This window comes from Natrix helvetica (assembly GCF_964273705.1).
Source record: "Natrix helvetica genome assembly, chromosome: 2".
Classification (NCBI taxonomy): domain Eukaryota; kingdom Metazoa; phylum Chordata; class Lepidosauria; order Squamata; family Natricidae; genus Natrix; species Natrix helvetica.
The window spans coordinates 182,228,490-182,255,036 of NC_138552.1; the positions used below are offsets into that span (position 1 = coordinate 182,228,490).

At 41.4% G+C, this 26,547-nt stretch overlaps 1 protein-coding gene across 3 annotated transcripts in view; it reads left to right on the forward strand.

The window, feature by feature from the left end:
• The first annotated feature begins 1,288 nt into the window (after nt 1-1,288).
• The window catches only part of GRIK2 (glutamate ionotropic receptor kainate type subunit 2), a 548,779-nt gene continuing 523,520 nt past the window's right edge, over nt 1,289-26,547 (forward strand). Inside the window, exons 1-2 of one of the 3 annotated variants that reach the window (XM_081945732.1) lie at nt 1,289-1,393; nt 8,051-8,517. In XM_081945732.1, the coding sequence (XP_081801858.1) occupies nt 8,403-8,517 (115 nt within the window). In that variant the 5' untranslated portion in view covers nt 1,289-1,393; nt 8,051-8,402. Of the gene's footprint in view, nt 1,394-7,582; nt 8,518-26,547 lie in introns of those variants that run through there. The other 2 variants (XM_081945731.1, XM_081945733.1) reach the window with 2 other exon arrangements.

Sequence of the window (26,547 nt, forward strand, 5' to 3'; positions counted from 1 at the left end):
TGTATTGCAGCTCACTTGGCTGACTTTTTGGCTAATGTGCGAAAATTAGCGAGAGGGGAGACCTCTGCAAAAATCTCAAACGCTGTGAATTAAGCGGCGGGCAGAAGGCTGCCAGGTAGCTCCCCTGGATCTCCCCAAACAATCACTCAAAGCTGGATTCCAGAGCCTTTGCTGGATCGATGAAAAAGTGAGGGGAAGTCTAGAGGTTATTTGAAGCAGCATGGAACGAAAACAGATCTCTCTCTCTCTCTCTCTCTCTCTCTCTCTCTCTCTCTCTCTCTCTCTCTCACACACACACACACACACACACATACACACACACACAGACGTACATGTCAGAAGACATTCGGGATCACCACCAGTCCCCTTTCCCCACGCCTGGTTTATAAAGGCGCGTCCCACTCCCCGCTACTTTTAACCCTAAAAAGCCTGAGGCTGTTCATCTGTATTCCCTTCTCTTTGAAGAAGCAAACTAGGTAATCGTGGGGACCGCTTGCCCTTCGTTTTAGCCTCCCCAAGGTGGCACGGCTACAATCGGCATGAAAAGCGGAAGAGGCTTCGATCCCTCACCTTTTTTTTGGGGGGGGGGGTGTGTGTGAGAGGGATAACATGAGAACTGTGGGTGAAAAAGTCCCGTGGTTCACAAACCATTCGTACAAGGGGCTAAAAAAAAAAAGGAAAAAAAAAGAGAGAAAGGTGAGTCGGGGAAGCTCGGCGATCCCCGCGCCAGTAAATCACGCAAATCTAATTGCGTCCCATCATTTCAAACATCCTTCTCCGATGCTGCTAAAATTTCCACTTTCTGAGTCTCCCAAGGGGGTAACCAAACATTCTGGTAAGGGAAACGCACTCTGCACATGCTTAGGAATGGTCTCTTCCGTCCAGGTCTTATTTCACTCCGATGATGTTCCCGGACTTCTTGCTTGCTAAACGGGCTTACTGACTTCTCGGTAACAGCGATGCCTGAAGTCTAAGTTCTGGGACGTGTCCGGAAAGTGGGATCGAGACCCTTAGGAAAGGCAGCCGGGGGACGGGCTCCGAATGGCTTTCCAGAAAGGAAGAGCCCATTGCCTAGGTCTTCTCTGGATCCACCGCCTCCCCTCTCCGGAGCTCCCGCCGTCTGTCCTGCCTTGAGTTGAGGCCGGAATCCTGATGGAAAAGAGGCGCTGTGTCTTTAAAGGGTTCTGCGCGGAGCTCCCAGCAGGAGGCGTACCTCTCTTTAGCTTGTCCGCCCTCCTCTGCTCGGCTGCCGCGGCTGCTGCTTTCAATTGAGCTCCGCGCGCTGCCTCTGCTTTTCAGTCCAGAGCCGGTCTGACTACAGCAGCTCCGCGCCTTTTTTTTTGCGGAAGGACCGTCCTTTCCACCTGCCTTGCTTCTCCGAACGACCGACAAGGTAAGGAAACTTGCAGATTTTATCGCCCCCCCCAAAAAAATCCCCCAACAGGCTGCTATTTTGTGTGTGTGAATCTCTCTCTCTCTCTCTCTCTCTCTCTCTCTCTCTCTCTCTCTCTCTCTCTCTCTCTCTCTCTCTCTCTCTCTGTGTGTGTGTGTGTGTGTGTGTGTGTGTGTGAGAGAGAGAGAGAGAGAGAGAGAGAGAGAGGGAGGGAGAGAGAGAGAGAGGCGGAGATGGAGGGAGAGAGAAAGGGAGAGTGGGAAAGAGAGAGAGAGAGAGAAAACATGAAGCAAGGCAATAACTACCACGGGCGAACGAAAAGCACCCCAAAGCGATCAACGTGGGTGAATTCACCGGACCTCTGCAGACAGCTACCTTGCTCAGCGTTCTTGAAAGCAAATCCAGGCGAGAGCGCAATAAAAGCGACCCGACCACCCAAACTCTTTCGCCTCCTAAAAAATAATAATAATTGCCCCCATATCTTTTATTACTCGATCTATCTCATTTAGCAATGTTCTTCGTTCTCCTGCTCGCTCTCTCCCTCTCCTTCTGCAATCTTAAATCCACTTACAGGACTTGGAAACAACTTTAACAGCAGCAGCCGCGGCTCCTTTCCAAGTCAAGGCCAAGGCTGAGCAGTAACTTTGTTGTCACCATCCAGCCACCCGTCAATCTAAAATTCCCTTCTTTCCCCACCTTGCCTGTTGGCAAGGGAACCCCACCCCCACCCCAAACTGGACCTTGGCTGTAGCCTCCCTCCGAGCTGCCTGCTAGTTTTGTAAAGCGGTAAGCCGGAGCGTTGGAAGCGAGGCAACGGGGCTCCGGAGCAAGGTTTACGGGCGTCGATCTCCATCTGCTTCTTTCTTTCCCTTGCCCTCTCTCATCCAGAAGCTTTCTTCTCCATAGCAACAGTCAGTGTGTGTGTGTGTGTGTGTGTGTGTGAGAGAGAGAGAGAGAGAGAGGGGGGGGGAAGGAGGGAGAGAGAGAGATAAAAGACTTGTAGTCTTCTGTAGTCATTAGATCTGGTTTGTTGGAAAGGTAGTTTTCGCGACCACATTCGGCTTCTCATTACAACCGCTCTTCGCAGTAGGATTGCTTGAAAGTGTGTGGGATGCAGCCTTTGTGCAAAAGTCAGAAAGACGCCGTCCTATCCGCCACCTAATCGGCAATCAGCTAAACCATCCTTCTGGCACTGAACCCTCTTCTCAGTCCGACCTATCGCCAAGATACACCGAAGTTCTTGGACTGAATCCAATCGGACTCAGCCGTTTTAATACATTCCGGCTTATCTAGGACTTATTGCTGCCAAGCGATCCTTATTCGGCTGTAAGCCAGGCATCTGTTTAATTGATTTCTAGATTAGGCTTTTAGCTTAGATAGATTGTGGTATACATTCAACCACCAAAGCCAATAGTTTATATTTATATATATTGTTAAATAAACTGGGACATAAGAAAGTGAAACCTATTTTATGGAATCTGACTCAGTTGTCATGCTTTTTAAAGGATCCAGCAGTCTATGCCCAACAATGAAAATACTAGTCAGAAGCTTCTTTGTGCAGCGGTAGGAACAATGAACCTTACAATGAAGTGTTGCATATATGTAAAATCTTTAGGAAAAGGAGGATGGAGGAAAACCTGAGTGTTGATTGAAAAGAAAGAAGGCAGGAAGGCAAGCAGACGGACTTCAAGAGAAGGTGGCAGGGGTGTAGGATAAATGCATGGATCAAATCACAAATATTTGCATTCCCATGGTTAAAAATCTTGCAAAGAATTGCCTCGCGATGGTGGAGTCCTCCCCAAAAAAGTGCTGGAACAAGTAAATCTATCATCTTCTCAGCTCCTTAATTAGGATGCACATCTCTTAGGCAGCTAAAAATTAATTACCATCTTAAAATGCCATTAATCATGGGCTCAGCAGAAACGGAAAGACCGTGAATCTTTCGCTGAGCTAATAACAGGCAAAGAATCGATCATTTGTTTGGAATGTGGATTCTGTGAGGTCCATGGGATGTTTTAAAGAAGCAGAATATCAACATTTACCGAAATATCAACATTTATTTGAATACTTTGAACAGCCAACAGAAAGAAGGTGGCCTGGTTTACTTCTGTAAAGCTATGAAAAGGTCTCTGTCTACTTACAAGCAGAGTTTGGGAAGATACAGAAGGTATCAACTATATATTAAGAAAGTACATCTCAAAATACTTTGGCCACAGCAGGATTTGAGGAAAGGTGCATCAAACAAAGGCCAGGAAAGGCTAGAAAGACTGCCCACATCATTTATGTATATTGACTCAAGATTGTCTTATTTCAAGTCTCTCTACTGGGATTGAACTCCTAAACTTTGTAGAGTGCACCTAGCTTTACGACTTTAAAGCCATCCTAGTTTTGTCAGATTATACCTGGGAATAAATCCTAATGAATTCAATCTAATTAATTCTCACTAGACATGCCATAAGTCTTGTTAAGTCCTTCCCAGATGGAGTCAATTTAACCTGTAGATGAAACAAAATTTTCAAGGTTTTTTGGGGAAGCATATGTATGCTTTCAAGAAAGCAAACTTGATGAACTGTTTTTCCCCCTAGACCAATATGTGGTAGTGATGAGGAAAGTGCTGATGGGAGATAGTACCAAAAAATGATCTCTCAACATCATGCAACTCTAAAGCTTGATGTAACATTATTGTCCAGCACAGACAATTTTGGATTGGCTTCATGCTTTTCACAGACCAGCCTTATATTCTCGATGTAGGCATTTCATTTCCATTTTACCTGCATACTTGGCTCTGGCAGGAAAACAAATATGTTATTTGCTAGGCTTTAAATATTGAAGAAAAAGAGTACATCAAGTTGCCAATGGCACCCAAGCATGGAACTGAATATTTAAAGCTTCTCCTCTACTCACTGCAATTCAAAGAGGCAGTAACAAAGAGCAATGTCAAGGGCCACTTGAAATACATGTATACGTATCTATAACAGACCTGCCATAAAAACCAGTTATTTTAGAAAATTATCATTAAGATAACTCATAACTCTTGAGGAATGTTCATTTAAAAAAACCCCCACATATTTAAATATTTATTTTTTTTAAAAAAAATCTAGGACCAAAATGAATTAAGTGTTTGAGGAAAGGGTTTTGCATATAGAAGGAAACTCACAACCATTGCAAGTAATCATTTATAAGATTTGAACACCCTAAGCATGATAATTTTGCCCTGTAATTTAAGCAGCTCTAAATCTTGGGCAATCCTGATTTTTTTTTAAATGAGAATTTGAGATTAGGGGATAGTTTCACATTATGTTTGAATAAACAGTGTAAACTAAGTAATCAGAATCAGTAGTTAAACTGTTTTGCTTCTTTTTGTATTAAAAAACCCTGATAGGGTGATTTTATTTTTACATTTTACAACTTATTTTGCCCATATATACAGCATTCAGCAAGTTCAAATGTATGTCACTCTCCATGGTACTGAAAAGAGAACCAATATTTAGTTACTAAAATTCTAGTTTAGCATAGTGGTAAGACATCAGGCTAGAAACGAAGAGACTGAGTTTTAATCCCATTTTAGGCACAAAGCCCAGATGGGTGACCTTGTGCCAGTCACTTTCTCTCAGCCCTGGGAAAGAGACAAGGGCAAACCACTTCTGAAAGCCCTTACCAAGAAAATTGTAGGGATTTGTCCAGGCAGTTTCCAAAAATAGGACAGGATGGAAGAAGAAAAAGAAAAATCCAGCAAGTAGATTTGATGATATCTTTCTGATTCACAATCATCCAACAAAAGTTGAGAGTAAAGAGAATTGCAGAGTAAAAACAGATGCAATATCTCATGCCAAAATTCAATTTCCTAGATAAAAGAATCTGGTGAGTCTTATAAAATAACATCAAGCTGACTAGATAGAAAAACAAAGAAAATACAGAAATCCTAATGAAATTAATAACAGGATTCAAATCTAGCAGTGACTTTTAATAAATTTAAGTTACAACATTTTTTGAAAGGGAAGTCTTACAAATAAAAGAAATATATTTTCAAAACTATATTGTCTCCTCTAGAGACACCAAACTAGCATTATATTTATTCATTTTAATATAAGCTTGGTTTTACCTTGTATTACCTTGTATTTGTTTTTGATCTAAATTAAAGTATGATGGAATGAATAGTATATCCAATAGAGACAATCTCACACTGCAGTTTCATGGTAAAATATTCCAGTAGTGCCCTGAAGGGGTCGCTAGATCCCCTTCTTTTCATTGTTAATAACTCCCCCCTTACATTGAATTGCCTGTTAATCTGCAGAAGTAGCCATTCCTGATATTTACTTTTGACATCTCTGTAAATTCCAAATTTTTAACAGTAAAAACAATCCCAAGGTTATTTATTTATCCCTTACTAATATATAAATTTCAGTTCAATTGCAGATATGATAAATACCTTAATAGTAGAAAGCTATTCTGATTTGTTTTCCCATAACCCAAGCTTTAACAATCATAAATCTTAGTTATTTCATGACAAAAAGTAGCCTTACCCATCTTGACATCAAATCCCCTCAGCAGTATTCCTGGAGGATTAGGGAAACTGGTTGCTTACATATGAAAGGTATCACATCAAGGAATTGCTTCATAACAAGTTTGATCTGAAATGGATGCATAAAAGGTGCAACCTATCATATTAACATCCAATTGTTATTCTCCTAGATGAATCAAATGAATCCCAGGTGATTTAGATAAAGCAAGGCACAAGACAGAATAAGAAGAATCAGATTCTAAATTTCTTGGTGCTAGTTGGGCCTATTTCCCCCCCCCCCCCATTCCACAGTCTTAAGGAGAGATAGATTGTCACACTGTTGATGTGGTTCTGTGTCATCTTAATTTACAGAAAGCCTTTTGGATCTTCATCTGCATTAAAGTGGGGAGGGGAGCATTCCCAGACAGAATAAATCTCCATTCATTTTCATAGGACAGTAATGGAAGTTACCCATCTCTCTCCCCCTACTGATCCATAATCATTCCTTAAGAATGAATGACAATGTCTTTCTATCAAGAAATGCAAAAAGATTTGTGTTTTCCACAAAATATGTTTTAATGAGTCCCCTTCTCCACCACTCAATTTTTAAAAAACCCTCCGTTGTATTTCCTATTTAAACATGATCCAAGTAAATATGTCTTTAATCTAATAAGCATCTCTCTCTCTCTCTCTCTCTCTCTCTCTCTCTCTCTCTCTCTCTCTCTCTCTCTCTCTCTCTCTCTCTCTCTCTCTCTCTCTGTGTGTGTGTGTGTGTGTGTGAGAGAGAGAGAGAGAAGGGGAGAGAAGTGAAAAGAGAGATGAAAAGTTTCTCAGATTACTCTGTTCAGTTCTAATCAAGAGGAATTCCTCTTAAGTTTAAAGGTATCTAAGACTTCCAGATATCTCAATTTCTCTACCTTAGTAAGGACTTCACTAAGAACTACAAATGAGTGAACCTGGAGGATGCTTTTTAGGTTGCATTTGCTACAGTTTATATGGTGTTTCTAGTCTTACCAAACTTAGTGGTTGTTACAAAGGTAGGTAAAGGACATTAAGAACAGAACTTTTGTAATAGGGATATAAATGAGAACAGAGTTTAGGAATGTGGAAAAAAAATGTTTCCTCCACTCTCTATTATTTCTGACAACAGCATGTAATCATATACAATATAGGTCTACATAAAGTAAGCTTCCTGGACTCAGTATATATAACTTCCTTCCAGGTAGTCTGACATCAAATGACAGCTTTGGTTGTAGATAAGCATTTCATTCTGTCTGTCATTCTTCCTATGGGTTTATGTAAAATTAGTTGTGTGGATTGATTTAATGAATGAATGAATACTTGTGAAAAGCAAATGCCTATTGGTTCTGGGTATACATTTGGAATCAACATAATTTCCCCCCCAAGTCATTTCCCCCCAAGCCTTAAGAAAGGATGTCCTGTCACCCATCAGTGAGCTGTGACTTAATTTTGATGGAGCGGTCTTGTTTGCTCTTCATGCTAAACCCTGAAGCTGCTTCTATGGAAATCAATCTGCTCTCAGTTTCCAGACTTTGGGGCTGAAACTGACGCCCACCCCACGGAAACGAAATTGGAGGAGCAATGTTGAGAAGGGCCCAGCATGGGACTTCGGGCTCCAAACAGGTGAATCCGGGTTGCAAACCTCCCTCCCCGTCAGTCACTTGACCCACACTTCCGCAGACTCCCTCGCCTCAGTTTCGGCTGCTTTAGTACCGTTCCCGCTTAAAGTAGCCAATTTGCTCATCGCCCAGGAAAACAACAACAACAACAACAACAACAGGTTATTGGAAGGAAATCAACCAAACGTCAGGCAGGTCACGACCGCCACGTTTCTTTCAAAAATGTAACACGGTTTACTCCCAAAAGGTTGGGTCGGCGATGGCCTCGGCTTGAATAAGAGAAACCGTGGGGGGAAAGGCCGCCTTAGCTGGCGGCCTGAACACAAGGCGAGCTGTCTCCGTTTCTCACACTTCATCTTTGGCTGCGCGTCAGAAGCTGTGCGGCAGTTCAGTGGAAGGGAAACCCATCGGCCAAAGCGAGCGCCCGCCTCTTGCTCGGTGGCGGTTTCGCCCGCTCGGATCGCCTATTGATCTCTCTCTCTCTCTCTCTTCCCCCTCCTTTCGCTTTCCTCCTAGGTTCGCCCGGCTGGCCAAGGCGCCCACAGCCTCCGTCTTTGGATTTCTCCCGGATTCCTCTCTTCCCTCCTTCCGCTCCCGCTCGCCCGGCTACCATGGATGTCCCACCATTCCTTGCAGTCGAAGGCTGCTCCTTGGCGCAGTGAATGAAGAGCATGCAGGCTTGGCTGGCGGCGCCGGGAAGCGGAGAGTCCCTTGCCTCCGTTGTGACCATGCCGTGATCGCGTCTCAGGGCCAGGCACTTTTTACTACGGCTCCTCCTCGGCGCTTTTACCCGACCGCGGGGGAAACCTGACGCTTGAAGCAAAGGGGGCCGACAAGGGAAGCGGCGCGGGTGTGCGTAGGAAACACCATGAAGATTATTTCCCCGATTCTAACTCATCCAGTCTTCAGAGGCACCGCTCGGCTCCTGCTTTGCTTAATGTGGATTGGATATTCTCAAGGCACCACACATGTGTTGAGATTCGGTAAGCCGGCCGTTTATTCTCCTCCTCGCCCCCCTACTCGGTTTGCCTTTATGTTGTGTCCCCAGGATTTTGTCGGGGAAGGAAAGGGAGGTCGGAGGGAAGATGAGAGGAAGCTACTTCCGGGCTAATCGGCATTTCGACTCTTCCCGGTTGCATTTAAGGCGCCCCTTTCCTTCCAGCGTCTGAGACTTCGAAGCCAAGCGGCCAACGAGTCAAACAAGCCGAGGGAACCGCTAGAGCCAGGAGCGCCCGCCCCGCCAAGCCAGGCAGGGCGGGCTGGACTTCTCTTTAGCAAAGAAAAGCTGGCTTTTGTGGTTGTCTCCCCCTCCCGCCCCCCGAGTTGCAGTAGGGTATATGCGAGCCTCTGTGTGCGTTTTTAGAAGTTAGCTCCTTCTGATTTGGCAGGATCAAAGTCATTGTCCGTCTGATGCGAATCGGATGCTCCAAGCTTTACATTCTCGACCGGACAGAAAGGTCCCCACTCGCGCCGTTTCCTTGGTTTACAAAGCACTTCATCCAACGGGTCGATTGTTGGCGAACGGGCTGTTCTGGAAACTCCTTAACGCTCGTACTTTCTTTCCCGCCCCAGTCCGCCTTATTCCTCCAAATTATCTGGGAAGGGTTCGTTGCCGATATATCGAGAGGGTGAAGCATGCATACCTTGAGCCGGGCAAGGGCATGATTTAGGACGAAGTACCTCGGCAATCTAGACAACCCCCCCCCTTTCCCGGGTGGCAGAGAAGGACGGGAGATTTCTAAAGTGGGACGGTAGGCAAATTCTTTAGCAGCAGAGTACCTGGATTGGAGACGTCAATACTGTGTCCTGGAATAGTCGCTCTAGTAGGCTCTTGAAGGTCAGAGTTTCTTCGAAAGAGGCGCTGGATGGCTGTGGTCAGCGGTAGTGTTGGTCATTGGATTTTTTATTTTTGGAGGGGCCATCTCACTCTTGACTTTTTCAAAGGAGCTTACATCTCCCTTTCTGTCCTGCATTCTTGAGAAACCTATCACTCCTTGCTATTTAATAAACAGGGCGCAAACAGGCTTTGGAGGGTAGAGGAAGCAGATTAGACAGTGTTGGGGAGGAAGGGTTCAAGGTCAGGCTTCTTGGCATCCCTGGGCAGTAAATCTATTCAAGAAAAGTTCGTCTGGCAGAAAGAGAAAGTTAAGATCGAAACAGCTGCTCCTGGATGAAGCCATAGCTAAGCTGGGGCCAATTTGAATCATTCCAGATTGTCTGTCATTAGAACAATGAGAAATAAATAACATTGTTATAAAATTGTGCCTAATTCAAGGCATGCTTGTCTTCCGAGCTCTCTTCTGCCACTGAAACAATTGCTTCCCGGTGAGCATCGACAGCTCTGCTTTGTATGTGCGTTGGAGCAAGATATGTGGTTAAAAATTGAGGAAGGAACTTGCAGATAGGATCTGGGGAGAAGTGAGGATGCTCGAGTGGTCTTTATGTGGCAAGCTAGCTTATTCCCCCGCTCTTCCTGGCCCCCTTCCAAGCCCCTGTCCGCAATTCTTGTCGCGTTGCTGTTAGCAACCATCTTCAGGAATGCCTCCTCCTTTTGAATGAAGCACGAGGTAGTTCTGAAACACCTGTGGGGCAGGGCTGGCAGGGAACTGATCCGTAGCCTGCTGAAAGCACCAAGAAGATGAACGTTGTTTGTGACAGGAGCACTATCACTAAGTGTTGACTGAACACTGACATCCTCTGGGCTTTTGATGTCAATATTTTGCTTTCCCTGCAACTTTCACCAGAGAGGTTCTGTGGGGTTAATTAAAGCTGCCCGTGTGGGCAACCTCATCCCATTAGGCTTGTTTCAAGGAATAATTTAGTGAAATGTTAATTGATCAGACAATGAAGGTTTCTCTCCCTCCTTCTCCAAGCACTGTTTGTTTGTTTGCAGGATATCCTTTTCCCTTCTCCAGAGTTGTCTGGTGGAGGATTGAGCTGGGCATGTTAAGTCTGCGTAACCTCCCATGGGGGCAATGGATCTGAAATGCATCTTCATCCCATTTCTTCCATTTCATTGGAATCAGATACCATTCTCACTCCAGAAACTATGTTCTGGGTAAAAGAGATATGAATAAACAGCAATCAGGGCTTTATTCTGCCACAGAAGATAGCTGAGGCAGAAAAGGCGAGCAATCTGGAGATTTCAGAGGTTTGCCTTTTTCTGGCATAGTTTTATCGATCAGAGGCAGCAAAACTGGGGATGCAAGGATGCGGAGGAGAGAGGGGACCCTGGTAATTGTCAGCTGTGCACATTGCCTTCACCAGAGGATGTAAAAGAATTTGTTTAAGCATTGATGCATGGTGTGTGCATGTGTGTGTGTGTGTGTGCATACTGCAGGCACTGTGTGTGCTCAAACTTCAAAATAAGCACCCTTGGATTGTTGGAGTAGGAAACAACCATTGTAGGGAAATGAAAATGAATGAAATCTATCCAAACAATCAGAAGTTTCACTCTGACGGAATATCTGGCTAAAGGAAGAAAGCATCCTTTGAGCAGATAAGAGAACATGCCCAGACATTGGCTGTTTGCTCTTTCAGCTCTACTCAATTTGGAACATTGGGACTAAGGGTTCTCCAACCACCAGTCCTCTCCCCTTTTTATTCTGTCCCTCCTCTTCCCCACCTCATCAAACATTCATAAAACTGTTATCTCATTTTTTCTTCAGGCGATCAAGGGAATATATGTTGTAGTTCCCCTCCCAATTTTCCTCAGTACAAGCTTAAGAAATATTGACTGGCCAAAAATCACCCAAAGGGTCTTTCTGGCTGTGGGCAGACTTGAACCTAATCCTGGAGCTTCTTAATTGTTCCATGACAGTAGCTGTCCCTTGCCTTCAGCTGATATTTTTGGTCCTTGATTTAAAGTAGTGGTTCTCAACCTGTGGTCCATGGCCCCCCCCGGGGGGGGGAGCACAGTGTCATCACAGGGGGTCCACGAAGGCTTGAAGAAATGTTATAATTTAAATCTTGAGTTAAGTCTTGGTGGCCTGTGGTCTCTGGTCACAAAAGGTATTTAAAAGTGGTGGTGAAGAAAAAGATTGAGAACCACTGATCTGAAGCATAGTCCGTAAATAATGTTGTCCATTGCTTTCTTTTTTTCCCTCCAAGTTCCTTCTGGGTGACTCTAGAAATCTTTAACTCCATTATGTGTAAATCAACACAGCTGTTGCCCATGCTTCTCCTGTTAACACTTGAACATGAATGTGCATTTGTACAGTCAACCTCAATGGAAAGTGGTGCTAGAAGAAAGCTACTATGATTGTGGTTATTTGACATTAGATGCATGTAATAGTAAGTGTAGTGGTTTTGCAGCCTAGAAATGGTTGCCCTATGTTAGACAATAACAATTAATCCTGTGGGAGAGAGAGGGAGAAAAAGAGGGAGCAAGGAAGGGAGAGAAAGAGATATTAAGGCCAGTGGCCATCAAGGCCAGGGAAACAAAAAACAAATACAAATTCAGATTCTTGGCTAAGAAAACAGATCAGCTTTTGGCTGCTTATTGTTTCGCTAGCTTATTCTTTGCCCCCAACAAATATACAAATGTATGATCTTTCAGGGGGGGGGAATCCCTTCAAAAAAGATTTAGAACACCATCCTGGTGGTTACATTCAGATCTGAAAGGGTCATTAAAGTGAGAGAAAAGCCCAAGGAAAGATTTATTGCAATGGGACAGTCTGAGGACCAGCAGAAGCAAAAGGATTGCTGTGGGAGTCTCAGACTGGTCTCCCAGATATTCATTAAACAATATGATGAAAGCTTCCAATCTTTAGATTCTTTCTTTAAGGGAAGGCAGGAGACAAACAAAAGCTAGCTAAATACTTGTAGGGCGTGCACTTCAGTGGATGGTTCTTCATTGAGAAGACAGATTTGAGACTTTTTTCCACATCAATATTTTGTTTGAATACAGATTTATTTTATAATCACCATGGGAAAAAATAGAGTGAATGTTATGTTGTGGTATCATTTCAGAAGCTGATAAAGTACAGGTTCTTTTTAGGTTCCCCCTCCCCAAAAATATCTAATACATTTATGTAGTTGCTCATCTCATTGGACTCCGGGAAGCTTTTATTTATTTATTTTCTTCTATGGAATTGTGTCTACAATCCTGTCTTCTTATGGGATTCTCAGAAAATGCTTGGACAAGTTCTGGCAGGTTTTTTTTGGCAAGGCCAAAAAGTCGCTTGGCATTGCCCCCTTCTAGGGTGGAAAGAATGTGGTTAGCCCAAAGTCACCCAGCTGGCGTTGTGCCAAGGCAGGAAGAACTCATGGCCTTCCAGTTTCTAGCCTGATGCCTTAACCACTATACCAGGAATACTCCCCTTTGCCAAATTACAGAGTTAAAAACAAAACAAAAAGCAATACAAGGACAAACCCCCAAAATAAGTAAATAATAATTAAATAAACCATAAAAATATAAGATATGGGCGATTGTACTGAGCCAATGGAAAGCTTATTCCATTGTTTTGAATTTTCCTCTGTCAATTTGCACATCCATTTCTAAGCATCAATATGCACAATTCAGCTTCATATATTTATGACTTTCATGATTTCAGTATTGAGGCTTTTTGCTAACCTTTTTAAAACTGGTGACATTTCCCTTTTGAAATCAGTTTTATCTTACCTGCGTAGTTACTTCCACACTTAAATGTGTGTAAGGTTTTCTTGCTGGTATGAGAATTTATATATTTTAAGAAGCTGTTCATAATAATGTCTGTGTGTAGAATTGATCTATCAATCTTAAGAAAGTAATGATTAAATTTAGGCATGTCATCTGATTAAAGAAATCATAACCAATGTATAAGTGCTATATTATATAACTTGCATTCAATTCATCTATTTGGATACATTTGCGTATGAATAATAGCAGTGACATAAAAGTAGACAGGTTGGTTTCTTTGAGTTAAATTATAGTCTTGCTGCTAAATAACTAGGATTTTGGAAGATGCATTCTATCTCCTAAGTGCATGATAGAACACAGATTTTCTAATTGTTCTTGTAATCTCTACTTTTCATAAACTCTAATATAATATTTTATTAGCTGCTTCCAGAATAATATGCAGAATATTATAGAAATTTTTGAATTAATTATTTCAAACATTTCAATATTTTTTTTAATAAAATCCTAAATTGATTGTACTCACAAATATCCACAATGGACCATAAAGAATGACTGCAAATACAATTTTTATTTCTTTATGGTATTTCTATACATTTTCGTAACAATGGCCTACAGGGACTGAGAGATATAAATCAGAATTTATCATTTGATACAAAGTTAATAAAAGGATATACAGCATAGAAATAAATTTCCTGAGAAGTGTGGAAAATAAGCTACTGCGGAAGGAATAAAACCTGTAAATTTTTCTTTTGAAATTATGTCACGAGCAGCATTCTTCCTTTGGAACTATTAATCATAACTAATGTATCATATAGTGTAGAATCAAATATTTTGGAAATATAACACTAACCTTATCTTTACATGAATTTGCAATACATCATCATCATCATCTCTATGATGAAGAGCTTCAAGACAAGCTTCTGCTATATAGTGTTTAGGTCCATGTTTCTTGTGAATTAACCATTTATTTTCCTTTGAAATATTTTTGAGGTCCAGGTGAAACATGATGTATAGTCTGTCAGAGCTCACATACGGATTATCTTTAAAGCTGTGATACATATAATACTTGAATTTACTCTTCACTGTTATCTAAATTATCCTACATTCTTTACCTCTTAGAGTGAGTAGCATATAAGGACATAAAATGCAACATCATTTTTTTTCCTTCTGGTGTTATCTTCTTTGTGCTTCTTTGTTACCAAAACTATTCAAGGGTATTCAAATATATAATAACGGCAGCTAAGGGAGCAACACGTATTTATCATTTTTATATTTTGAACCAATTATTTATTATTATAGCCTCTGGTTTCTTTCTTATGGTTAAAATGCAACAAGCTCAGTGTGTAATAAAAAAAATAGAAAAAAATCATAACAAAGAAATACGAAAGAATGGTTAAAACAATAAAATTGAAATACAAAACTAAAAGTCATTCAAGATTCAAATTGAAAAAAAGATACATTTGTACTGAACAATAAGAATAAGGGTCAGCTCTAGCTTCAAAGCAGATACGTCCTACAAAGATTCAAGACCCTATTGGTTGGAAATATGCAGAAGAGGTCCTCCTCCTGCAGTGGAGAGACAATGGCTAGAATGATGATGATGTTCTACAAAGGTAAATCCAACCCTCATTCAAGGGTTGGATTCCAAAAAAAGTTAGGCGTGGCCAGGACAAAAGCCATTATTTATTTTAAAGTCAATTAAATTAAGATAGTTATTCCCCCAATTCACTTATCAAAAGTAAATTGAATATCAATGCTTTGGAAACACCTGGCCTGGAGGTTTAGATTTTGCATTCGTGCTTTGTGAGAGGGTAGATTAGAAGTTAGAGTGATAGATGGATTCAGTGGGTTGGATGCATAGCTGAGACTACTTCTTATGAACTCATCATTCCAAATGATCTGATAGGTTGTATCATTGGGCGTCAAGGGGCCAAGATCAATGAGATTCGCCAGATGTCTGGGGCGCAGATCAAAATTGCTGTCCAGTGGAAGGATCTACTGACAGGCAGGTTACTATAACTGGATCTGCAGCCAGCATCAGCCTGGCTCAATATCTAATTAATGCCAGGCTTTCTTTGGAGACTGGTGAATGGGAAGCAGCTAGGATAATGCCACCACCTCACTCATTACCTGTTTCTGCCATTCATCCCCATGATCCATCTGTGTAGTTTTTGAGCAGTCAGCAATTTCAGGTTTTATCTAGTTTGTAAATTTTCAGTTCTACATGCTTTAACCATTCCATTCATGATTTTTTTAAAAATTGCAACATTTAAATTCCTTTTCTCTGTTCAGCTGTTAAAATGCTGATTCATATTTTAGTTTAAGCTTCTTCCCCTTTCTTGGCTCACGAGGTTTTTTCTGTTATGTCATGAAATGTAAGAGTGGAATTAATACATTTCAGTTTAGTTCTGTAATGTAAGAAACTTTTCAAAATAAAAAATAAAAAGATGTACTGGAGTTTTTTCCCCTTGTGAATAGAAGAAAAAGAAGTTAGAGTAAAAGAACTTTCCTGCCTGGATGTCAAGAGGCTTCTGTAGGCAGGATCATCTTCAGAAGGACTCTCCTTTAGGCTGTTAGGTCCAGAAACAAGATAAAAATTTATCAAATAACAAGGGTTTATGAACTTAACAAAATTAAAACCAGCACTTTAGACTGACTTCAGAAAATTGATAAAGTAACATCTCGAGAGTCATCTTTGCAGTAGCAAGGCTCTTGCATTTTGTCACACGGATTTTTCAAGGACGTCTGGTGTTTATATTTGTGTGTGCATTTTCCTGAATTCTGAACTTGCAGGCCTCTTGGGTCAAGCTTGCTTGATTACTCTTTTGGAAAATTATTATATAATTACAGGCATCTTGAGTAACAAAGGAACAAACTAGGCATAAAAGGATATTAACATTTTCATTTATGACTTTTGTTTTTCTTTGTAAATGACCTTTAAACAACATGCCATTTTAGTGAATCTTCTGATAAGGGGAATTTAGTTACTGGAGACAGGGAGAACATTTATATCAAAAACAGATACTCCTCTGCAGCAGCAAAGATTCTGGTTATGAAGTTGTGACAGCCACATTTTGAATCCACTGTATTTTTGGGGAGATTTAAATTTGACTACAACCAAGGTAATGAATCTTGCTTTAGATCAGGGGTGTTAAACTCAAGACTTATGGGCTGGTGGGCCGGTGCTTAGATCTGGCCCACTGGGCCACCCTGGAAACAGAGAAGGACTGGCTCGTGGTGCCTCTGCCAGCAAAAATTGAATTCAGGTGGGCTTCATGCATCCCCGTCAGGCTCTATTTTGGCCGTGATGGCCTCCTGCAGCCCTCTGTCAACAAAAACAGAGCTCCTGGGGGATCCATTTTCAACTGCAGGAGGCCGTTGTGGTAAAAAATGGAACCTCGGCAAATGACGCTGAGCTGGCCATGCCCCCGGCCAACCCTCCTGGCTCCTGAGGTCAAACATAACCCTGATGCGGCCCTCAATGAAATCAAGTTTGACATCCCTGCTTTAGATTTTCACCCATATCTAGCCCTTCTTTAAAACTTTATAGTACTCTAAAGTTTATGGTTGAAATAATGGCACTCCATTATCCAATACATTCTGGGATCCCAGGCAGCCAGTTAAGGGTGCTCATGCTTTTATAGGAAGGTTAAGAAATAGAGACTTTCACAGACAAGGTAGAAACTAAAGATCTTCGGTGTGACTTCTGCTAGAAGCAGCTAACTGAAGATTGTTGGAAAAGGTCTCTGGTTAGAATATTAGAAGTGACAACAAACAATGTGATCTAATCATTACTGAAGGTGCGTTGCTATTGCTTTTCTCGGGGTAGGTAAAGAAATCAGAAATGAAAATGGTCACGCAGGCAGCCAGAATTAAATCTCACCTTCTGTTCTACCTTTGATGATGGGAAATAAAATCCAGCGAGGGTTTTAGAATAGAATGGCCTGCATGATATTCTTGCTAATGGCGATGTAATGATATAGTACTGACAGCTGGATGGTTGCTTTTACAAAGCCATTATTATAGGTACAGGGAGCGAAAACGGCTGGTATTGGGACTGTCTGTGTGCTTTCCGTGGTCTTTCCTGAATAGTAATAGTGTCTTTTACTTGAATACGCCCACAGCGGGGACTTTGAGTCAGATTTCTTTACAAAGATTTGCTCTCAGTCCAGAAAAAGGATTCTTGCTGGTTCTTGCAGTCAATCCTCTGCATAGGAAAATAAAGTCAAGCTGAATTATGTATTAACACATTAAACTTCAATAAATCATCACTACCCACTCACTATTTTTCTGCAGGTGTTTAAACTGTGCTCGAAGATATTTGTAGAGTAGGAGCTAATTTTGACCTTTTGATTTAGGGATGATGTAGAAAAGCTGCTTAGGGGTCACAGCGGGAAGCCCAGACCCACCCACCTCTATTTGGTTACCAGGAACCGGGGGGGGGGGGGAATTTCATACGCTAAAGGCAAGGGCTGCAAGAAGGTAGATAATAAGGCTTCAATAGTAAAATGCTAGAAGCAAGAAAACGGAAAGAGAGAGAGAGAGAAAAGGAGCAAGGCATTTGGAGGAAAGTGGAGGTTAAGAGTCCCCTGAAGGAAGGAAAGGGATGTAGAGCATGGTTATTGACTGGTCCAGATTAAAGAGCAGAGAGGAAGATTTCAATTTGATAACGTCATAGCCCTTCCTGTTTTTCTTTGCTGCGTGTGCCAACTATTTTGTAAGGTAATTAAATTGGCTGATTGAAGTCACAGTGGTCATGGGGCGATAAAGACCATTTGGATTTAATGGAATTTAAAAACAACAGTGCTCCATGCACAACTCTTACTGAACGATAATTTTAATGATCCATTCAGGGTGCTGACTAAATAGAATGTCCTGGAACAAGTTTAATTGAAAGGGCAAACCTGATGAGATGTATGCTGTCTTTATGACCAGAGATAGGGAAATTAACATGATCCTTTTAAAATGACTCATTAATACATTATCAAGTTTTAAGGCAGGTCAAATGAAGAGTCTCATATAGAAAAAAAAAGTCTTTGGAGATCCTTACTCATACATTTCAAGTCAAGTCAATTTTTATGAAAGAATATCCTGCTGGTTATAAATACAATGGTTTTATTTTTAGCACCTGTATTTATTTTTTGCCTGTATTCTGAATTCAATTAACACTACCTGTGCAAATGTGAGCAATAATGAATGATATGCTTTCTCCTTTAGAGATAAAGGAGGAAGCCTATTTTTTCTACTTAAGTTTAGTATTTTTGTTCCTTAAATGTCTGATAATGATATACTGTTAGATGCCTGCTCGGAATTAAAAATAAATAACTAGATGGTGGGGTGTCTACACACACTTTTGATTTAAAGACTCCATAACACGAAATGTGGTATTATCATATGTGCTGGGATATCAGAGAAAATATAATACATAACAATATACAGTCATATTTCCATAGCTGGAGAATTAAAAAAAAAGGCTAGCTGAATAAAAGCACAGCCATTATTTTGTTCTTCCAAACTTACTGTATACTCATTGATTTGGATCAAGATTTTAGATATATCATTCCTGTCACAATGCAGCTTATATTTCCATATGTAGACACAGACTTATGATACAGATATAATATGCACCTATGCATTCATATTGTGCAGCAATGTGAAGCAAATGTCAGAAGTGATGCTTAAACACGGCAGCTCTTTAAATACTTCTAGTTCACTAATATTAAGGGAAGAGGATAACTTTCTTTTAATGGATAGAACACAGCTTTTGAAGTCACAGAGAAGCAAATAGTCACTGCTCCCAACAGTGGCTGCAATGGTTCCCACCCATCATTAGACAAGCTGCTGCATTTTGCATCCGCTGTAGCTTCTGAATAATCTTCAAGAGAAGCCCCATAAAGAGTGAGTTACAGGGACCATGAGTTACAGTGTTAATATGTTTTGTTCTAATATTAGCCACAAATGGTGCACAAGGCAAAACCTGTAGGCCATGACTTTCACATGTTGAAATTCTTGTTGAATTTCAAGTCCAGACACAGAGGAGAAAAAGGAACCAAAATAGCTGGACCATTTATATTTTTAGGGAAACATTATGTTGTCCCCCCTTCAGGAGATACTTTATTGAATATTATGCATTAAAGATGAGATTGCTGAAATCATCAAATCAACTAGTATAGGCATAGAGAAATGCATATATCTATTAACTAAAAAGTGATAGGAAGTGGTATGTAAGTCTAAATGCTATTGTTACTACTCAAATTGCTCTTTAATATTTGTTCATAGACTGTAAGAAAGGTATTCTTGACTCCACTTATTTTTCTTTAAAAACAACTCCAGAGACTGAAGCTTTACATGGAGGTTCCTTCAGTAAAGTGCTCTAATGAAATGTATGTCCCAAAATTAACTATTAAGTAATTATAAAAATGAAATATGGATTCTCCTGAATAGAAGAAAAAACTTCAACATCCAAAAATCAATATTCTTATCTTAATTAGTGCACAACATTATTGAAGTACTTAGCAATGTCTAAACTGGAATAGGAATTTAAAAATGTGCAGTGAGTACTCAGAACTCATTTCTCCCCATTTGTTATCTACACTTTGGAAGATATCTACAGAGAATGATGGCTCTGTTCTTTTCTCTCCTGCTGAGTGAATGATCCTACCCTTGTAAGAGGGAGGGTTTGGGCATTTTATCATTCCCTTGTAGAGACAAGTTCTAGGAATGGAGAAACTCAGTTTAGTTTGCCAGGATGTAAAACCTTTTTGCAATTCCCATAAAGATTAAAATCATGAAAGATGCAGACTCCCATTTGACCTTGGGTTTTCTTGCAGTGTTTACTATGATAAATGCACATCATTCTTTTAAAGTTTTGGTTATCACAGCTGATAGAATCCCCAAGTCCTGGCCACTGTTGCCAGTTGCCTGGCGCACCCCTCCCTGATGGCTGTGGCATGTTTACCCTCCCCAGCCTGCCACCAATTGCTTGTTGCCACTGCCCCCAATTGGCTGGTGGCTTCTTGTCCTATGAGGTCAAAGGCCATGGTCAAACAGTGTCTGGGTAAATGGGCAGGGATGAAGAGCAAGGGGTGGAGGACCAGAGGGCCATTGGCCATGGAGCATCACTGTGGGAGGGGTAGCGGAAGAGGAAAACATGCTGCAAATCAGCTGAGACAGGTGGCTGCAGTTGAAGGGGGCATGGCCAATGGTGGACACCTAAACATCCCATTCCACCTCCAACTGCATACCTACTCTTCATTGGGTATGCATCAGTTGAATGGAACCAAAGAGAAACAGGAATGTTTTCAAGGTTGAATTTTCTGGGGCTCTTCTCTTTACTGGAAAGCCTGTATATTTTGACTGGGCTAAGATTGCCAGCTGGGTGACTTTGGGCCAATCACTCTCTCTCTCAACCTAAACTAACCCAACCCATGTCACAGGATTGTTATTATGGAGAAAATAGGAAGAGGAAGGTGTTGGATATGTTTGAAGACTAGTGCTTCTAGTATCTGTGCTACTATAAATAGTAAATAAAATAGAATTATTCCATGAGAAATAGCTTTGATTTCAAGAGAGTAATTATGATTTTAATGTATTAAAAGAAGGAACTTGTTGGTGCATAAAGGGAATATTTAGGTCCATTATTTCCATCATTATGGAGCCGTGGTGACACAGTGGTTAGAGTGGGGTCTTTTCAGCATCTAGGCGGGATGGATTTTTTTCTATGTTTAATGTTGGATGTATTTGATATTTGGGTCATTATTTTTCTGTTTTGTACATATCTTTCTTCTTTTGTTACTATTGGATGTATGTTTTTTTCCCTGTTTTTTATTCATTCCCACTGATAAAACATCATAAATATATAATAAAAAATAAAACTAAAATTAAGCTCTGTTTAAAAGAAAAATCAAATTGCTTCAAGACATTTTAACTTAAACAGAGTGCCTATCACACAGAATGTCCTGAATCCTTCTCTTGCCATGACTCAGAGTTTATTCAGTATAGCTCACCAAAGGTGAGAAAGTCGGTGGGGGTGAGAAAGAGGGGCGGGGCAGAGAACGCGGGAGGAGAGTGTGAAAGATCACAAAACTGATTGAAAAATATGTGGAAAACTGTTTTATTTCTTTGTGGATTTTAGACCTGCTTACTGCACTCATACTCTGAACTGAGCAATGTGAACAGAGCTGCTAGCAATGCACAGACATCAGTGGTGGGTTTCAATTCTTTTTAGAACCTATTCTATAGGTGTAGCCTATTTTGTGGGAGTGGCTCGACAGTCATGTGACCGGGGTGGGAGTGGCCAACTTGATGTCACTCACCAGGAGATTTCATGGATTGGGTAAAATGTGGTGAAGCTCACTTAACAACGCTCTTGCTTAGCAACCAAAATTTTGGGTTCAATTGTAGTCATAAGTCAAGGACTATCTCCACCTTTCTCTGCATGGCAGCCTTGTCCTAGTAAACCCCTTCTTTCTGGCAATTTTTCTCTCTGTTAGAGGCACCAAAATAGTCAAGACAATTTAAGGTTTCCTGCTGCAGGAGGGGGTTGGACTAGATGACCTCCAAGTAGACTTCTAGTCCTAAATTGCTGTGCTGTTTTTCTTTGTTTCTGCTAACAAAGAAACCTACCTGAGGCTCATTCCACATTCCTGCCAGATAGAGATAATGAGATAATAATGAATCATCCAAACCCTTTTAGAAATATAAAGCCCATATTGCACAAACCCCAAAACTTCAAAAATATAAAACCATATAACATATAACCATATAACCAATGTGTTATTCCTTGCACCTTTCAATTTAAAGGCACAAGCATTAGGACTTGTGGACTTCAACTCCCAGAATTCCACAGCCAGGCATGCTGAATTCCGATTTAAAATGACAGCATTTGTTTTTCTCCTTTGTGAAAGAAGTTTCCTTCTTTCTTTTTCTGTTTCTTCTCCCTTCCCCTCCTTCCTCCCTCTCCCCCTCCCTCCCCCCTCTCTCAAACATACACACACAGAGAACTTGGATTGGATTATCTCTCCTACCCCCTTCCCCCCCCTCTCGCATGCACACACACACACACACACACACACAAGTTGGATTGGATATCTCTCCCAATGGCTTGAAAGCAGCTCCTCTGCCATTCCCTCACCACATTCCCCTGCTGCCTTGCCAAACATCTCCCCCATTTCAAATGCTGTCTGAGTGGGAAATGCCTGGAACACAATAAAGCCCACCCACTCACCTCCTGATGGCAGGCTGGGGTGAGAGGAGAGGCAGAGAAGCCGGAGGGGAGTCAATCGGAGCCTTCCAAAAGAACGGGGCTCTCCCTCCCCAGTCTAGTTTGATTGCAGGCAGAGCATCTCTCTCTCTCTCTCTCTCTCTCTCTCTCTCTCTCTCTCTCTCTCTCTCTCTCTCTCTCTCACACACACACACACACACACACACACACACACACACACACACACACAGCTGGATAAAGCTATGTAAAAATCCAGCCCAGTTTCACTGATTACAGGTTTGAAAAGGCAATGTGGCTCCGCCTGCAATCAAACTACACTTGGGGAGGGAGAGCACGAGTGAGCACTGATGAGGCAGGAAGCCAGAATGAGGCAGGAAGCCAGGCAAAGAGCCATGCTGCAGCACACACACTTTCCCCCAGCCCCGTTCTTTCTGGCTTCTCTACCTCTCCTCTCACCCCAGCCTGCCAGTAGGAGGTGAGTGGGTGGCATTTCTCACCCAGACAGCATTTCTGGGAATTTCCCACCCATACAGCATGCTGCATTTACAATGGGGAGATGTTTGGCGAAGGCAGCAGGGGGGACAAGGGGGATGGCAGAGGAGCTGTTTTCAAGCCATCGGAAGAGATATCAAATCCAACTTCTGTGTGTACGCGTGCCCAGCTTCACTGACTGCAGGCTGCATCAAACTACACAAGGGAGGGAGGGAGTGAGGGAGCAAGCTTGAGCGAGCCAGAGTCCTTCCCACCAACCTTTGCCTAAAGCCCTGCACTGCACCAGGAGGATGAAGTTTGAATCCCTCCCTCTGACCGGTATACCTTTTCCAGCTGCTTCAGAGAGGGCTTCAACGCCTCTCTTGCCTCGGGTCCTCTGAAGAAGCCCCGCCTTCACTTCCTTCTCTTTGAGATGTGCCTTGCAAATGGGGGCACGGCAGGGGAGTGTACCAGTATGGGGGTGTGGCCACGCCTCCATGGAATTGGTATGCAAAAGCACGGCAAATTTCTGGCACCAGTACGCCCGTAGCGGTGCGTACCGGTCGGAACCCACTTCTGACAGGCATGTAATTATAAGAATTGATTTGTAGCATACCGGTAGTCCTTCACTTTTAACCTTTCATTTAACAATAGTTTAAAGTTACAACAACCTCGGAAAAAGTGTCTTATGACAAGTACTCACATTACAACCTTTGTATTGCCCTCGGGCAATCCCGTGTAATCCCGTGATTACAATTTGGATGCTTGGCAACTGGTTCTCATGTATGACCAGTTGCAGCATCCTGCAGTCATGCAAGCATAATTTATAGTTTTGTTTTGCCAATTGATGGTAAAAGCGCTCATGGGAGAATCTGGATTTTCTTAATGACCATGTAGATTCACTTAACAACCGCTGTAAAAATGATTTTGAAAAATTGAATCTATCTTAACTTTTATGACCACAACTTAGGATACAAACCATGGTTGCAATTGTGGTCATAAATCAAGGACAATCCGTATCTGAAAGATACTATGAAGAACTAGCATACTAACTTAAATAGTATGATGTAGTAGAATTTGGATTGTAAATAACCCGACTCATACCGACTCAGCAATTAAGATTCATTAACTGGCTTTGGACCAATTATCATCTGTTGGTTTAAACCTTCCCCTTAGGGAGTCATTATGTATGTAAAAGTTGAAGAAAGAGAGCAGCATTGATGCTGTTTTGAGTTCATAGAGGGAAAATTGGACTAACAAAGTTTAAAACCAAAGCAAGCCAAAGAACAACTTAAAATTATTCTGCATTGCTCCAAATGATTTCTTGGTTTCCCTAAAATCTACCACACTTTTAAAGCTAAAATTATAATCCTGGTTTTAGTGCATAATCCAGTGGTGGGATTCAAATAATTCAACAACCTAATGATTTCTTCCAACAACCAGTTCAACAAACTGCTCAGAAAGTTAACAACCGTTTCTCCCGAAGTGGTGCGAACTGTCTGAATCCCATCACTGAAATGACCAATAGGTCATTCTATTGTACATCTTATCATGAATATTACAGATTCTCAGAGGTGTTTCGATGAAGGAGGATTAATAATAGCAATAGCACTTAGATTTATATACCACTTCATAGTGCTTTATAGCCCTTCTACCAGGGGTGGGTTCCGGCAGCCACTACTGCCGGTTCGCTCATGGTTGTGCAGCGGGCATGCATGCGCAATACGAAAAAATGCTTCTGCACATGTGCAAAAGCCAAAAAAAGATGGGAGAACTGGTTCAGAGGCATGGCAGGCCTAGGTCGCTGCTGGTTCCAGTGACCCAGGCCACCAAATTACTACTGGTTTGGATGAAATGGGCCAAACCTATAGGAACCCACCTCTGCTCTCTACGCAGTCTCTCTACGCAGTTTACAGAGTCAGCATATTTCCCCCAACAATCCTGGTCCTCATTTTACCAACCTCAAAAGGATGGAAGACTGAGTCAACCTTGAGCTGGTGAGAATGGAACTGGCAAACTGCAGGCAGTTGGCAGGCAGCAGAAATAGGCTGCAGCACCGCACTCTAACCACTGGGTCACCACAGCTCCATAATGATGGAAATAATGGGCCTAAATATTCCCTTTATGCACCAACGTTCCTTTTAATACATTAAAATCATAATTATTCTCTTGCAATCAAAGCTATTTCTCATGGAGTAATTCTATTTTATTTACTATTTATAGTAGCACAGACATCTATAGAATGTATACTTAATTTGCTTTCATAAACTTTTTGCTCGTCTCAGCAACTGAAAGTCTTATTCTTATCCTTCCTCCACTAGAAATCCTACATAAATTCTAAGAACAAGGTCAAATATTGCATAAATCATCCATTCCCCCGCCTGCCCATTACTTTTCTTAATCAAGACCAATCTCATGACTCTTGGGAAGACTTGTTTGCAGCATCTTATTTCTTCAATTTTGATCTGGTTTTACAAGTTTTCCTTCAAACTTGTTATCATAACGGGGTGTGTCTTTTGTTGCCTGTTCAGTTTCTGCACCTGAAAGCCTAAAATCTCAGATAGAATATGAATTGAAAAACAAGAATTTCCTACAATGTCCCTTTTATTAGGTAAACTGGGAACTCCATTCTGCCCAATTAAAGCTACTGGGTCATTCCCAAGGGTGATTGCACATACAGGTTATCCTCGCTTACTGACTGCCTTGTTTAAGGACTTTTCAAGCTTGTTCAAAAAAAAGAGAGATTTGCAACTAATTCTTGCATTTATAACTGTCATAATGTCCCATGATCCTGTGATTGCCATTTGTGCGCTTCCCAACTGGATTGTGACAAGCAGAGTTAATGGAGAAGGAAGAAATAAAATAGTAAGTTGCGGTCACATGATGTTTTATTTAATAACTAGATGGAAAGTGATATCGTAAGTCCATCGTGGCGATATGATTTTCTGCTTAGCAGCCATGGTGCTTAACAGTGCAGTTGCTGATCCCAACTGTGGTACTAAGTGAGGACTATCTGTATAACAAACATATCACCACCCTTCAAACAGTTAAATGAGATTAGAGAGCTGCCAACAAAACCTGAAAGATTCAGAACCAGAAAGCGTGCAGCATAGTACAAGAACTTATTTTCGCACATGTTTATTGATACATGTTATATAGTCATTTGTTTCAGACTTTTACCACTCTTTCTCTCAGTGTCCTCCACTCTTATCTTTTTTAAACTCTTTTACTCATTTAATCTTTGCACTATGATTGAAAATAGTGAACGTAATTTTATGGCCTTGAAAGAAAAAAGATGAACATACGTTCTATTATTTTTTTACTGATATATATACTGATATATATGTGTTGTATTTGTGCTGATCAATAAATAAAGGGAGACTAGTATAGATCTATTTCAAGCTATTTAGCTCTCACCAGCTAGCCATACACTTACTGGGAATCGAACCAGGGCTGTATTGCGTATTAGGCCGATGTAATTGCCACTAAGCCACAGGCTCTCTTCCTTATCAGCTAGGCCAGGGAAATAGGTATGTATTTGTGTTACAACCCCTGGTATGCCCAAATATGGGAGGGAGCAAATATAAAATATAATATAAACAAATATAAAAAGGCAACATTAAAAATAAAAATATGGTTTTCTGCCTGGATGGTCCTTTGTAATGAGCCGAAGGACAGAAAGGGGAGTAGTGAGCTCCC